Source organism: Spodoptera frugiperda, chromosome 7 (assembly GCF_023101765.2).
Source record: "Spodoptera frugiperda isolate SF20-4 chromosome 7, AGI-APGP_CSIRO_Sfru_2.0, whole genome shotgun sequence".
Taxonomy (NCBI): Eukaryota; Metazoa; Arthropoda; class Insecta; order Lepidoptera; family Noctuidae; genus Spodoptera; species Spodoptera frugiperda.
Window position 1 is genome coordinate 83,054 of NC_064218.1, and position 15,634 is coordinate 98,687.

Genomic DNA, 15,634 nt, shown 5'->3' on the forward strand with positions numbered 1-15,634 from the left:
AGTTAGAAAATTCTAATCGTAGAAGTGCATTCTGTAAGTACCGTAAGTGCAATAGCTAAATAAATAATATACTTAAATCCTTACTGCAATCAGATGAAATGGTACAAAGCTACTTTTATTTATTATAACTTCAGATTATTGGACACTATTAGTCATACCATTTCTTTTTCACACAAGAATATGGTTTTTCTTTTTATGGTTAATAGAGTGGCAGTGGCTAGATCCGAATTTGCATCGCGTTCCTGTCGCCCTCTATATCATTCATTATTCATTTTCATTTCATTGCTGTCGCCTAGAAGGCCTGGTTTTTTTTTAAAGTAGTTAACTGGTAACCCAGTTAATCAGCCGTAGTGAGTTCGATGAGTTGTGTGTACTATTTTGATAAAAACTGCGTTTTAAAACAGTCCAATGTCATTATGTTCTAAATTGTGGTGTAGTATAAGTGTTTATTTGCCACGATAGAATACATTTGGGCATCCACCATGCCCGTTACACTTGTAGACAGGTTGCCCTTGCCAAATCTCAAGGTTTATACAGCGGGAAGTGTTTCACTGCTTTCAATTGCTGTTTATTACGCTTTGAGTGTAACTAGTGATCCAAACTGGCGTGCAAACTCAACGCTAGCCCGACAGGACTCAATAGAGTCCGGGCAAGGAGAGCAGCGATCAATACCAGACCAGTTGCAGCCCAATAGTACCAGAAATGTATCAGAGCAGTTTGTGGATGTCATAACATTTATGATGCAGGAACCACTATGCATGTGGGTGAGTACCACTTGGAAAATATAACCCTCACAGTTTCCAAATCGAATCACTTGGTATCGGTCAAATTACGTCGCATATTTATGCATAAGTCATGTTTGAGCTTATCATCCATGTTAATTATTATTGATATTGGTTGACAATTGTCCCGCCTACACAATCATTTAGAATGTTACATTACTCCATTATGTTTATTGTAAAACTGTTTCACTGCCAGTCTGAAGTATCTAGCATCGCTGGTGAAATAACTTCCTACACACTTTGTGTTCATTTTATTTTGTATTGTACTCTCTAATGAAAGATAATAACTAACCAGTTCACAGTTCTGACACCTACAAGAGACTACAGTATGTACAGTAAGAACAATGTTTATCATAATTAAGCTAACATATTATAGTATTAAGATAACAAAAAAGAATTTTCTAATGTAGACTAATTGTGGACATCTTATTTCTTTATTATTGATTCAAAATGACATTCAAACATTACTCCTTATAGTTGGGTAAAAGCAACTTATGGCAAGCACTTATAGTCATGCAAACTTAATGTGTAGCAACATTTCAGCTCAAACAGTTGGAGATTTTGTTGCGAGATCCCAGTTCACACAAATGTGTGCAATTATTACATTACATTCATACATAACTACATGACATTGTATGCTAAATAAAAGCTTATAAAGTTGTATCTATTTGCAGTTACTTCTTTATTAACTCACATACAACACTCATAGATAGCTAAACAGTAGACATCTTTCAAATGTGTGATTATTTCTGATGCCATTATAACCAGCATGAATAGCCAAACAGGTATTCACAGAATATGAACATATAATATTCTCATTCACTTAAAAAAAAGTAAAATTAACAATTCTCCCTTCCTTAATTACTGATTCTTTTATGGTTATTGCTATTATTTGGTGTTCATCATATCTTTTGTTAGAAAATCATAAAAATACAAAAATTATTAGTGATAAAAGTAAAAATGAGAAAATACACAGCACTCTCACCCTGTTATAGTGTTGGGTAATAACAATAGTATGACATATTTCCTAGTGTGACTGGCATTGTTTGTTCTTCCTCTCAATGCACAAACTATAGCTCTGATATTACAGACGCCACGGCACAGGTACCTATATAAAATGTTTGCATGTTTAGTACACTTACAGTCAGGTACAATGACTTTTATCATATCACTAATCCCCAATATACAGATGTGTTAACTTACATTCATTGGTTAGCTAGAATAACAGATGTGCATTTTAGACTCTTCAGTTCAGTGGTTTTCCAGTGGTTAGGAAATTTCATGTTACAACTAATTATTTAGTCTATACAATATTTAATTTTTAAGAAGATACTCAACTAGTTAAAAGCCACTCTTAGGGCTCATATTCCAAAGCAACGTTGCGCAATTTTGTTTATGCACACTACGAGGCGGCAAACGTCATGCAGCTAACGCCAATATGAGGCCCTGGCGAGTAACTTATTTTTTTATGGTCTAGTCTGGCAAACGGCCACACGAAACAGCTGGGATAAAGCAATCGGTGCCGCCTATGGATCCAAACTAAGTTCGAGACCTGTTTGACGGATGGCTAGGCTCCCGCCCCCAATATGATGACAGTAGCCCAAATAAAAAAACGAGCAAACAAATCACTGAGACCACGGTTTTTTCCCTCCGAGGTGCACACACTACTGTTTTAAACCGTGAAACTAACCGCGATATTTTCAAACTTAAGTCCTACCACGTAACTACCTAATTAATTGGACCGGAATAAAACCACTAGTGCAGCTGCTTCTATTCGAACGCGGTTAAAAAGCACCGCAGTTCCGCCGTAGCATGGACGAGCTCTCGGAAAATTACTTTATTTTTAAAATAGCAAACCCCCCACAACCCCATTCGCGACCTACCGTAGGTCGTTTTCGTCGTTACTGCTTGCGATCCGTTTACTATAATTATAGTGTTTGAATCCTGTCTGTGTTCCACTAGTTAGAACTTAGAGCGGTTGTAGAAGTTGCAAATGCAAGGATATACGGATTCTATGTCCGATCTCTGGCTCTAATTACGTTAAAGAGTCCGATTTTATGGAGTCCGTAATGGCACAGAAAATCTAGGCCCTAAAAATGGCTCGGAACACTCAATAATAACGTTTTAGGTCAACAAAAACCTAAAACCGTTTATTTCATTCAGAGTATGTGTAGTTATTAGCAGATAAATAAAAGGTTTATTTAATTGATGACGTAGCAATAATTTAATCTATATTGTCATTTAGCCGCTGTGGTCTAAGTGGCGACGTAACATCAACCTTCACCAGATGATAAAACTTACTCGATATGGGTAATCTAGTTTATTAAAAATTATAAATAATGGGTTGACTTATATAATTTTGGCCAGGCTATATTTAAATAAAATCTCCATTTATTTTCTACTACTCTCTCGATCTTCTGTTGTACGTCTCTAGTCGCATTACAATTTACCGTGTTTGTTCAGAAATGAACCACTATATTACGTATTGTACCGACCAATTTTTAACGGAGTCCAAAATCGCTGCACTGTCTTTATTGCACAATTCATACGTATTTAATTAATATCGAAACGTACATAGTATTTACGACGACTGACTGCGGATACAATGACAATCTTATCTTACGCAGATATACTTATTACAGAATTAAATGCGTACTAAAAATAATCAAAGTAAGTTGGTCTCGAGTTTCAAGCAACAACAAATAAAATTATATTATTAAAATAATAATTATCATGTTGACCTAAATAAACCCGAAATATAGCAAAAGATAATAGTTAGAATTAAGTGTGGCGTAGGCAGGTAGTGGCGCAGGTCGTAATGTAGCTTGAATTAGTGACGGTACGTATTCCATAGGGTCTACTACGCTGCTAGTCCACCTTGCCGGCTTGCTGACGAGTCCGGCGACCTAGCTGCCGGGTTACACATTAGTATTGTAATTGGTAATTGTTGATTCCGGCATTCCCGGCAAATAGAGTTGCCAGATGGCCGAGATTTCCGGGATTGTCCTGGAATGTTGTGTGCTGTCCCGCGTGTAAAATTACTAGTATTTTTCACAAAAATACAGAACTATGGCAGCAAAAGTCAAACCAAACGTTGTAACGTGCTCGCAAGTCGCGCCAATAATCAGTCTGGATCAATACCATTAAGTATTGTACCGAATTCCAATCAAAAAGGTACCGTGGCTTAGAAGATAGAGATACGTCGTAATCCATGCCTCAAACTATCATTGTACCGAATTACAGTCATATAATTACTAGATTCTATGGTTTTAACGCATAGTTCCTGTTCCCGTAAGATTTCCGGGTCAAAGTAATTATATTTTCTGCAATTTTTCGGGTCTCACTGTATAGTGTATCGTTATACCTCATTCAAATTGATTTAGTAATCAAAATAAAAAAAAGTCCTTGTTCTCGTTACTAAAACGTCTTTACGTCTTTTCTTGAGTTTCAAACTATATTGTACCAAATATCCAAATCGGTTCGATCGACACACGACGCGGCAATGTCGCGGAATGCTGCTCATGAATATGAACCTCTAAGATGGCTTCAAATTAGTCGAGTTCCTCGTTAAACAGTTAAGTGAGTAAGCCGATAACATAATAATTAATTTAGTATATCTCACGAAAGTTATAATAAAATATATATACAATGTGATAGGGGTGAGACTTCTAACCCGTTAAGGCTGAGTACTACATCTAATTTTATCGACAAAAGTCGGGGGTCGATTCCCCTTCCCCTAAAAATTATGGCTATTTTAATATTTTTTTTACTTTTTTTGATATCAAAGATTGTATGCGTCGTAGAAACAAAAAACGACAAACGGTAGCTAATAACCTTGGCTAACTAATTCATTACTTTTTTCATATGTTTGATAATGTTTTGGTGAGAAAAAAAATCATTTGTGAATTATCTTTACCGAAAAAATCACTATTTTTCAATATTTTCAATTAGGGGTTCAACACCCCATATTATTTTTTTTTGTCGATATAATTAGATGTAGTACTCAGCCTTAACGGGTTAGAAGTCCCAGCCCTATCACATTGTATATAGGTAACGTTTTACTGTCATATTTACGAGTATATAATGTTTCGCTCGGTTGGTTGTAGCGTGATGTTATAGCCTATAACCTTCCCCAATAAATGGACTATCCAACACAAAGGAATTATTCAAATCAGACCAGTAGTTCCGGAGATTAGCGCATTCAAACAAACTCTTCGGCCTTATATATTAGTATTAGTATATTAGTATATATTAATTAATAGATAGTGTAGATGTAGATATCAAGCATTCACCAGTTCTGTAGGTATATGGACACGAGGGCTGTTGACTCATGTACGTACATATGTGGTCGACGGACGCTGGTGCGTGTGTTTCGCTAGACGACACGCTAGTTCTACACTGGGAGTACATGAGTGCACAGCCCAGGTGTCGATGACCGTGCGCATTAACAATCCGCGCTTTACTAACACATACCAACATTACTGTTAAATGCTAATTAAATAAAAAAAATGTATAAATGGAACTAGAATGGAACAATTAGCACAGTAGTGATATGTATACATACCTACATATTATTATACTTAAAAATTTATATGATTTAAAAAGTACATAATTTAGTTTCATATTTGTCTGATAACTGTAATAATATAACGAAATCCCTGAGAAATATTTTTTAGGGAGAAAAATCATTCAATTACTTCTCTTGCCTTAAGTAACCCCCACTTTACTCTCAGATTCTTACTGACTAAAAACCACCCCGCTCCTACTCCTACTTCGAGCTTGAGACCTGGCAACCTGTTAAAGTGTCTGCACGGTTAGCGCAGTGGTTGGCTGACCGACTGTTGTGCAGCGGGTACGATTGTCACTCTAGCGTAGGCAGGTTCAAGGTGGACGGGTGCACGGCACCGTGAGCTGGGACCCCGCAACTTATAAAATTCCCCAAAATGGCTTGTAGGATGCTGCCACAGAATATCCTTCCTTGGGCGTACGCCTGTCTCGACTCCACTCCGTCTCGGCGCTATTTTGTTAAATGCTTATACTTATCTATAACAAACCTTTTGACGATAAAAAGGAATTGGAAATATGTTAAAGACGTTTGGACTGACCATATAAACTTACTTTACTTACATATATAAATTTTAAACCTTCACAAGTATTTGCCTATAATTCATGTCCTTTGGGAAAAATGTAGTGCATACTCTCACACACACATTAGAATGTCTACCGAAGGCGGTCTGCCTACTGCTGAGACCGTAAGAGATGAGCCAGCGCGGTTGTGGTTGCAGACCCTGATCAACATAGCGTACTGCTCGCTGGCGGTGTTCGGGTTCGCGGTGCAGCGGCTGGTGTTCGGGCCGCTGCGCGTGGCCGAGGCGCAGCGCGTCAAGGACAAGTTCTGGAACTACGTGTTCTACAAGTTCATCTTCGTGTTCGGCGTCATCAACGTGCAGTACATGGACGAGGTGCTGCTCTGGTGCTCCTGGTTCACACTCGTCGGCTTCTTGCACCTGCTCGGTCAGTTGTGCAAGGATAGATACGAATATGTGAGTACAATATTTTTTTTACTGTTTAAAACTAACAAGTCGCTAAAATGCAGTACCTAGCCATGTACTGCTTCACGACTGTAGTCGTTTTACAATCTGATTTGAATGGACGTTATACAGGAGATATTATGGTGGTGATAAGGTCATGTGAAAATATAGATCTAACTGATAAAACCTACATACAAGAATAAATAGGTCCCACAAAACAAATGTAAAAACTAGCCAAGTCTCGATAGAGCTGCTTATTTATCTCTAAAAATATGTAACTGCGATATAACAAAATATAAGCGACATAAGGCTAGACGCCTTTTAAGGTTTGAATGAATAATTTAGTTGAAACTTGTGGCACTGACTTCTAACCTATCAGTAGGTGGGTAACCTATCAATACGTATGACTACTAGGTAGGTACTTTTTATTTTTAGTTTTTAAATTTTGTTTGTTTTGATATTTTACTTTTTGAAGTCAGTTTTTTAAACGCTTTTTTTATACAATTACCTATAATAGATTCAGATATATAACGTAATTCTAAAAAATATTAAATTAAAAATTTAAATAAAATTAGTACATACATACATACATATCGTCACGCCTTTAATCCCCGAAGGGGTAGGCAGAGGTGCACATTATGGCACGTAATGCCACTGTGTACACCCACTTTTCACAATTTATGTTGTAAGTCTCATGTAATAGGTGGTGAGCCTATATAATAAATTATAGCCTATAATAAATTTTGTATACATGTATTATGAAATATTAAAGGTAAAATATCAAAATCGAATCGTATATATATTTGGTTTAATTAAACAAATGGTCGATCTTTGATATTGTAGATAAAGGTTAAGGTTTGGATCTTCGAAAAATCTTTTCATTAATTCATCAATGGTCTACGCAGTCTCGCGGTATTTCGGAAGATATATTTTCTGATCCGGTGATTACAAACTCTAATGTTTTAAATGGTGTTCAAGAATAGGTAATAAACTTGAAAATATAAAGCGAAATTATATTCTGCAATTCATACTTCCATGCTCCATACATGTGTTTTTTTCCAAGATATTTATATGTACTTTCTAAGAATATTTAGAAACCTGGGTTTATAATTTCTAATTATAAGTTTAAAATCCTCAACGCGCATTGACTAAGCGTGGTGATACTCAAACGTTCTCCATGTCAGAAAATGCTTAGGTCCGCAGTTGCCACTGGCTGTTGATGTGATGGCTCTCGCCACTAATAGGCTGTTAATGTAATGGCTCTCCCACGCTTTAGGGACTTGCTCAATTTTTTTTGTTTCACTTTCCCTTTCCCCCCATCAGATGTCATTACATAACTTACATCACTAACTCCCTTACGAGACTGCCTCTGAGAGAGGATTGCTGAATAACGGTCTCGGCTCTGGTTCGAGACCCAGGAGTTTAGTAACAGGCCACTCTCGCCCTCTGTAGCGTAGACATCATGTCGGGGTCATACGTTTTAACATTTGATAAAAAAATATAAACAAAGCTGCTTTAGATTCCAAGCGCTTTAGATTGAAGCAGGTATTCGTGTAAATAGTAGGTACGTGCAACATAAGCTACCGCTCAGCTTGAGGTTCGAAACGTTGTCTTGTGATGAATCCAAGTTGTTGGAGCACGACATTCAGCTGCCGTCGCATCGAAATAAATGACGACGTTGTTTGTGAATATATGTATAAAGGGGCGCGGGCACGGAACAACAAGTTTATGTATAAATACATTGATGACGAAAATAATTGTTTGTGTCCACATATCGCGCGCATGCGTGTGCGTCGGTCACACGACCACGCGTCGCGCGTCACGACCTAGGGGACACTAAATACGATGTTATCAAAAGTGTTCGTGTTGTCTTCCAAATGTTATCCAAGTCACAAATACTGCTCGACTATTTTCTACGGTATTTCACTGTTGCCCTTTGGGCTGTTAACATGGTAGGAAAGTTAGCAAAAGGAGATATTTTTTTCGATACGATTCAATACAACGAAAAAATTGTAGAATAAATAACTAGTCATTGCTCGTTCTATCGATATTCTACACTAAAGTTGTAGGATCCAAGATGTGGAATCTGTACAAGTTTGAAGATTCATCATTTTTATTCATTCATTGCTTTCTAAAGATGCTAGGAAACGCAAAATAATGATTGATATTACTAGAATTACAATATCTGTGCCAATTGTAAATAATGCGAAAAATTTACGTGGTCGTTTGTTTTTTTTTTTTTTGTTGTAATCGTTAATGTTTTTCCTCCCGTCCTAAGGTAAGTGGGAGGGAGTGCCAGAACGTTACTGACTGAAAACAACCTCGTTCCAACTCCTGCTCGGTGCCGGGGCCTCGGTACCTATATGACGATCTCCCCTCAACCTCGGACAATTTGTCGTCATCGGACAATTGATTATATTATCATTTAATTTTAATGTTACGATTTCATTTTTCGGATCTTATGCCGTAAACATATTATGTCCCTCAAATGATAAATGATAATACATATATTTATTTCTGCAAGTAGGTTACAAAATAACACTTTTACACGTCAATCTTTGAAATAAATAGATGAGGCCGGCATTTCCTATCCGACTACTCTGAGAAAAATTTCAACAATTTCAATGATCTCTTGTTTGATAAGCATATTATGGGAGTAAGACTTAAGATCAAAGTCTTAAATAAAGATACATAGCGGTTGCTGAGAAATAACATTACTTAATAATGGTGTCGCGGGGCCCGAAGGTGTAAGACGTCCACTTCTCATGCATGAGGGTGCGGGTTCGAAACCTACCAACGGCAATTACCAACTGGCAAACGGTGAAGGAAAAGATCGTAAAATCCGAAACAGGTACCTACCGAAACTTCCGTGTCCGGTAAGCACCTGCATCAGGCGGTAGGTGAGGACGCCGTGACGCCTCTCTAGCCACTCCTCAAAGAGGGGACTTACCGCTGCAATGACAGTGAGCCCAGCCCTCGGTTGCGACAGTCGCTGCTTCCATTCCGCCATGAGATCGCGCCGGAGCTCATCCCGCCACGCACTAATCTGACGCGGCAGTGGGGTTTCGCCCCGGCGATGCGCCTCCGCACGTAGGCTGTATACGTGCGCGAGCACTTTCGCCTCCAGATCCCACGGCGGTGATCCCGCAAGGAGATTAGCCGCTTCCCCGGAGATCGTGAGGATACCTGGGCTTATAATTTGTAGTTATAAGTTTGAAATCGCCAACCCGCATTGATCAAGCGTGGTAATTAATGCTCAAACCTTCTCCGTGCGAGAAGAGGCCTTTGGTCAGTAGTGGCTACTTATAGGCTGTTGATGATGAATAATGATGTCCGCGACGATAACTAATGCCATGCAAAAATGCACCACGTGATACCTGAAAACCTGAAAAATACACAATTGTTTATATTACAATATCGAGTTCAAAGACGGCACCCTCCGTCCTACACCCTTAAGCCTTGAATAACACATTTTTGTTTGTCAAATTATATCGCATGTACAATAAGAGGAGTGACACGTCGCGTGGTACTGTTCCAGCTGTCGTCATCGCCGCACTCGGGCGGCTGGGCGCACGTGCGGCTGGCGTGCCTGCTGGCCGGCATCCTGGCCGCCGCCGCCGCGCTGCTGGCCGCCGCCGCCGTCTGGGGCCTGCCGGCCGGACGCGACACCTTCGCCTTCATGGCGGCCGAGGTACCACCGACACTCGTGTTCCTATCTCCTATCCCACATCCCCGACACAGCTTCGTGTTGTAGCGGGCCGAGTGCTGACGTGTGGTGTTGCAGTGCGTGCTGGTGCTGGTGGGCGCGCTGCACGTGGCGGCGCGCTACGCGCTGGCGCTGTGCGCGGCGGACGCGGCGGGCGCGGCGGCCTACTACGTGGCGCTGGGCTTCGAGGCGGCGGCGCTGCTGGCGGAGCTGGCGCTGGCGGCGGCGCAGGTGGCGCAGTGCTCCATGCTGGTGTCCATGGCGTCGCTGGTGCTGCTGCTGCAGCTGCGCCACCTGCTGCACGAGCTGCAGGCGCGCCTGCGCCGCCACCGCCTCTACACGGCGCTGGCCACGCACATGAGCCGCAAGTGAGTGCCGCCTACTACGACGATGCCTAAACATTCATCGCGAAATCTGTGAACTTGAATATTTCCCGATTGACCTGAGTCCGATAAAGTGCTTGTAGCGTTTTAGTCGAGCGCACAGATTTTCATGCATTTTGAGTAGAATCTGAACAGTTTTTATTGTTTTCTTACTCTTCGTAATTTCGTAATGACAGCCATATGACAATACTAACTTTTCAAATTCCAACGTCAACAGTTATCCAATGGCTAGCAAAGAAGAAGTGGAGAAGAATCAGGATAACTGCGCCATCTGCTGGGAACCAATGAAGGAGGCTCGCAAGCTGCCCTGCTCCCATCTGTTCCACAAGTAAGTGCACATTATAAGTTATGTGAGTAACGTGAATATGTAATGCGAGGTGTGGTGTGTGCAGTTCGTGCCTGTGCCAGTGGGTGCAGCAGTGTGAGTAATGCGAGGTGTGGTGTGTGCAGTTCGTGCCTGTGCCAGTGGGTGCGGCAGTGTGAGTAATGCGAGGTGTGGTGTGTGCAGTTCGTGCCTGTGCCAGTGGGTGCAGCAGTGTGAGTAATGCGAGGTGTGGTGTGTGCAGTTCGTGCCTGTGCCAGTGGGTGCGGCAGTGTGAGTAATGCGAGGTGTGGTGTGTGCAGTTCGTGCCTGTGCCAGTGGGTGCGGCAGTGTGAGTAATGCGAGGTGTGGTGTGTGCAGTTCGTGCCTGTGCCAGTGGGTGCGGCAGTGTGAGTAATGCGAGGTGTGGTGTGTGCAGTTCGTGCCTGTGCCAGTGGGTGCGGCAGTGTGAGTAATGCGAGGTGTGGTGTGTGCAGTTCGTGCCTGTGCCAGTGGGTGCGGCAGTGTGAGTAATGCGAGGTGTGGTGTGTGCAGTTCGTGCCTGTGCCAGTGGGTGCGGCAGTGTGAGTAATGCGAGGTGTGGTGTGTGCAGTTCGTGCCTGTGCCAGTGGGTGCGGCAGTGTGAGTAATGCGAGGTGTGGTGTGTGCAGTTCGTGCCTGTGCCAGTGGGTGCAGCAGGACGCGTCGTGCCCGACGTGCCGGCGCGCGCTGGCCGCGGGTCCGGCCGCGCCGCGCCAGGACGCCGCCCGCCACCCCAACCATCTGTTTCATTTCGACGGTAAGAGTTATTATCTCATTACGTTATTTAATCTATACTCATATACAGGTGTCCCAAAACTCGACCATATATCGTCTGTGATAACTCTTCTTTGTCAACTCTGGATAATAATGAAAAAAAAATATTTTAGAATAACCGACCACCCTCGTTATCAGACACCCCTCGTGACATTTCCAACTACCGTGACCACAATGTTTCAAGTACTTCTGATTTATTTTTTGCATTAATGTCCTGAATAGTGTAGCCATCTAATACAATCTGTAAAAATCTGAAATACCTTGTTTAGAGCCGTCATAAGAATACCTACTAACGGGTTAAATTGTATCGTCGAGTTTTGGGACATTCTGTATAAAACTGAAGACTTGTATGGTTTTAATTCATATTTGTTTACTAAAATTTATGAATATAAGACACCACAACCTGCCTACTAATGTACATAAGCGGCATAATACTTAAATCTGCGAAAGAATGTGTTTCCCGCACCCGACAACGGAGTTGTAGTCAGCTAGGAGTGCTACGGCATGGCATGGCAAAGGATTTTGATACTAATCAGGTTATTGCATCTTATTTTAATTAGTTTACAGATCATGGTGCTTAATTTCGATACCATGAAGTCGCAATGCGGCCCTTTAGTATTGTCACGTGTCATAATGATACAATCGGAAGTGTGTGTGATTCAAATTCTTAGATTACATAACAGTGCAATCTAAGCAGATAATGCTGATGACGAGGTATGCATTAAACACGTATTTTTTATTTTGTAATAAAGTATATATTTGAAATAAAAAAGCCTTGCATGTGTGTCTGGTTGCACAAATGCACACACTACTCCGCAATTAACGGATTAGAATACAACTGCTTACTTTACGAGTAATTGTTGTATAGCTGATAACTAACGCGACGTATCTATACTAATAAATTAGGTAGGATTTTGAGAACTCCGAGTTCGATTTGAAAAAACATTTTTGTGTTGAATAGTCCATTGATCGAGGAAGGCTGTGGGTTGAATACAACATCATACTACGGTGAATAAGAGCGACAGAGACAATAATCTAGCAACTATTCTGTTACTTCCAATTCGAAAGATCGTAGTGTACTCGATACCGGTCCGCCATGTCATGAGAATAATCTAAACCAATGGTGGATGAGAGTACCTAATACACTTATCTACCGAGTTTAACTCTGCAAACAACCTGACATGACGCACCTACAAGTTTTACCTCAACGGGGCTTTAAAAGGCATATTCATAAAAAGCAAACATTCAACCTTCAATATTAGTCATTTGTAATCAATAAACAAAAACACAAATAGAAAAAATTAGCAATCGTTACTATACCTACATGTCATTGTCAAACGAAATTTAGACGTCAGTAGACAGCCAGAGAACAATAGTTGGGAAGAATCGGGAGGAAACTAGATTGCCACGAGAGCAATGCAGTGACTAGAGCGCTGTCAGGGCCGCAGCGAGCATGAGTTAGATGCGGCGGCGGCTGGCAGTGTACGCCGCCGCGCTGGCGCTCTGCTGCCTCGCCGCGCTGCTGTGGTGGCTGCCCGGCCCTGCAGGTCTCGCCCTGCTTTACCTAGCGCACGACGCTCGTCGCTCTCCATACTCGCCCCGACCGAGTCCACAGGGAAACTAACATCGTCTGTGACACAAGTAGGAATACAATGTCCAATATAATACGTCAGCGGAGAGTGAGGTGTGATATGGTGCGCAGGGTCCCGCTACGTGTCGTGGCTGCCGAGCTTCTCGGTGGAGGTGACGCGCGTGCGGCCCGAGGCGGCGCTGGCGGGCGCGCAGCTGGACGCCGCCGCCGCGCAGCTGCAGCTCATGTTCCCGCAGCACTCGCGCGCCGCGCTGGCCGCCGACCTGGCGCGCACGCGCTCCGCCGACCTCACGCTCGACAACATCCTGGAGGGCCGCCTGCCGCCCGCCGCGCCGCCCCGCCCCGCGCCGCCGCCGCCCCGCCCCGCGCCCGCGCGCGCCGACGCCGCCACCATGGCCGCCGCTACACCCGCCGACCCGGCCGACGGCGCGGGCCGCTTCTCGCGCTGCGCGGCCGAGCGCGAGGCGCAGCTGCGGCGCCGCAAGCAGCAACTGGTGGAGGCGGCGCGGCGCCGGTACCTGGCGCGCTTGGCGCCGCGCAGCTAAGTTGCCGGTACCTGGCGCGCTTGGCGCCGCGCAGCTAAGTTGCCGGTACCTGGCGCGCTTGGCGCCGCGCAGCTAAGTTGCCGGTACCTGGCGCGCTTGGCGCCGCGCAGCTAAGTTGCCGGTACCTGGCGCGCTTGGCGCCGCGCAGCTAAGTTGCCGGTACCTGGCGCGCTTGGCGCCGCGCAGCTAAGTTGCCGGTACCTGGCGCGCTTGGCGCCGCGCAGCTAAGTTGCCGGTACCTGGCGCGCTTGGCGCCGCGCAGCTAAGTTGCCGGTACCTGGCGCGCTTGGCGCCGCGCAGCTAAGTTGCCGGTACCTGGCGCGCTTGGCGCCGCGCAGCTAAGTTGCCGGTACCTGGCGCGCTTGGCGCCGCGCAGCTAAGTTGCCGGTACCTGGCGCGCTTGGCGCCGCGCAGCTAAGTTGCCGGTACCTGGCGCGCTTGGCGCCGCGCAGCTAAGCCACTGTACCTGGCGCTGCGGAGTTACTGATCGATGCTCGGATACTCCAAACGGTGTGTTGCAACCCGAATCTTTATTTTACTAAGTAGCCATAAAATACTGATATGATGTAAATACGTCACCCTTTGTGATATATAAATTAGTGTAAAAATTAGTATAGCCTCCAATAACGACGAGTCTGGCTGAATGATTATTACAAATAATATTTCGGTTAAACTGTCGACGCGCGACCTTATTTAGACGTTAGTCAATTTATTTTGTCTTTGAGAGTGTATTTTTCTATTTCATAAAAAAATATTATCGTCCGTAGTATGTACTCCTAGATTACCATTAAATATAAACTCACTTATAAATTATTGGAACCAGTTTGATCTCTTTATAATATTCGAAAGCTTGTTTTGACAGAAAGTTTATACATTATTTCATTAGATTAGTGATTACTCATGTATGTTGAAGTAGACGACATAGATGTAACAGTTATTATAACGTGATGTCCCACGCTCGTGCATTATATAACATGTCATTCATTAGATAAACTGTAACAATACAATTATAGGTACATGACTCTTTATCATTGTTTACTATATTATATTTTTTCTACAATTTAATGTACCATAATTATTTATGTGTGGTTTTGTACTTATATTGTGTACAAATAATAATATGTGAGTGGCTCCATACACAGCCAAACTAAAAATGATCATTTAAATGTGATATTAGCAACTTGACAAAATTATGTTCAAAAAGTAATCATTGTGGCTGAAGCTTGTGTTGAAAGTATTATTTTTTTTTCTAGAAAACATTTAACCAGGAGCGTTGAATCAGAATAGCTGTAAAACAAGACAATTGCTTGCTATTAATGATGTCTGTTTTGTAGTGATTAATAACATTTATAGCCACAACATTAGCTGACTGCTGATACATATAAAATTTTAAATATATTAACATAAAATTGATTCATGACTAGTCAAATAAAAATAATAATATTGAAAGTTACTATGTGTTTTATTAATTTATGAATCAATCAGCTGGAACGATTTTGGGGACAACTGATAAAACATTGACATTTATTTTTGATATTATTTTAAATTAGTGCAAGAACTACAGAAACTGGTTATATATTTCATTATATTTGACATGAACACTGACCACATTGGTATGTAGTGGAGCCCTTTCTTTCCTTTTCAGTAAATCCTGAGGTTTTCCAGAGTTGTTGGCAAGTGTTTGAAGAGCAGTAGTAAGTTATAGGGCAACATTTAATGTATACATGTATATTATGTAGAATGAGAACTAACACCATATGAATTCCTCATGGAAGGCTCAAGAAAGTTCAGGTAGGTACACAAAAAGACAGTTTGCTGTTTGGTTTGTGTATTTCCAGTCACCCATGTCAAACCCTGTGTCGCGTTGACGTCGACGAAAGTACTAGTCGTGAAAGTAATTAACTATCCTGTTCCAATTATTTACTCACACCTCATAGATATTTTCAGGATAAAAAATATATACTTAGAATATTATTGTT

The 15,634-nt window shown here is 42.2% G+C and overlaps 1 protein-coding gene across 10 annotated transcripts; it reads left to right on the plus strand.

Annotated features, from left to right (window-relative positions):
- The first annotated feature begins 269 nt into the window (after positions 1-269).
- Positions 270-15,108, plus strand: LOC126910852 (E3 ubiquitin-protein ligase AMFR-like). Of its 10 annotated transcripts, none has more exons than XR_007705412.1 (8): positions 270-764; positions 6,068-6,325; positions 9,852-10,004; positions 10,098-10,387; positions 10,620-10,730; positions 11,375-11,502; positions 13,222-14,073; positions 14,113-15,108. XR_007705412.1 is itself a non-coding variant. In XM_050694746.1 (7 exons), the coding sequence occupies exons 1-7, from the start codon at positions 483-485 to the stop codon at positions 13,653-13,655; spliced, it is 1,656 nt and encodes a 551-aa protein (XP_050550703.1). In that variant the 5' UTR covers positions 270-482; the 3' UTR covers positions 13,656-15,108. The 10 variants fall into 10 exon arrangements, 1 of the variants encoding a protein (XP_050550703.1); XR_007705413.1 differs by having other exon boundaries at positions 13,222-14,035; XR_007705414.1 differs by having other exon boundaries at positions 13,222-13,997.
- Positions 15,109-15,634: the final 526 nt, after the last annotated feature.

Excerpts from the sequence above, each read along its gene's own strand:
- LOC126910852 (XM_050694746.1), top strand. The coding sequence starts at position 483 with ATGCCCGTTACACTTGTAGACAGGTTGCCCTTGCCAAATCTCAAGGTT. Across the intron at positions 10,005-10,097 it reads TCGCCTTCATGGCGGCCGAG|TGCGTGCTGGTGCTGGTGGG; the intron begins GTACCACCGACA and ends GTGGTGTTGCAG. Across the intron at positions 10,731-11,374 it reads TGCTCCCATCTGTTCCACAA|TTCGTGCCTGTGCCAGTGGG; the intron begins GTAAGTGCACAT and ends TGGTGTGTGCAG.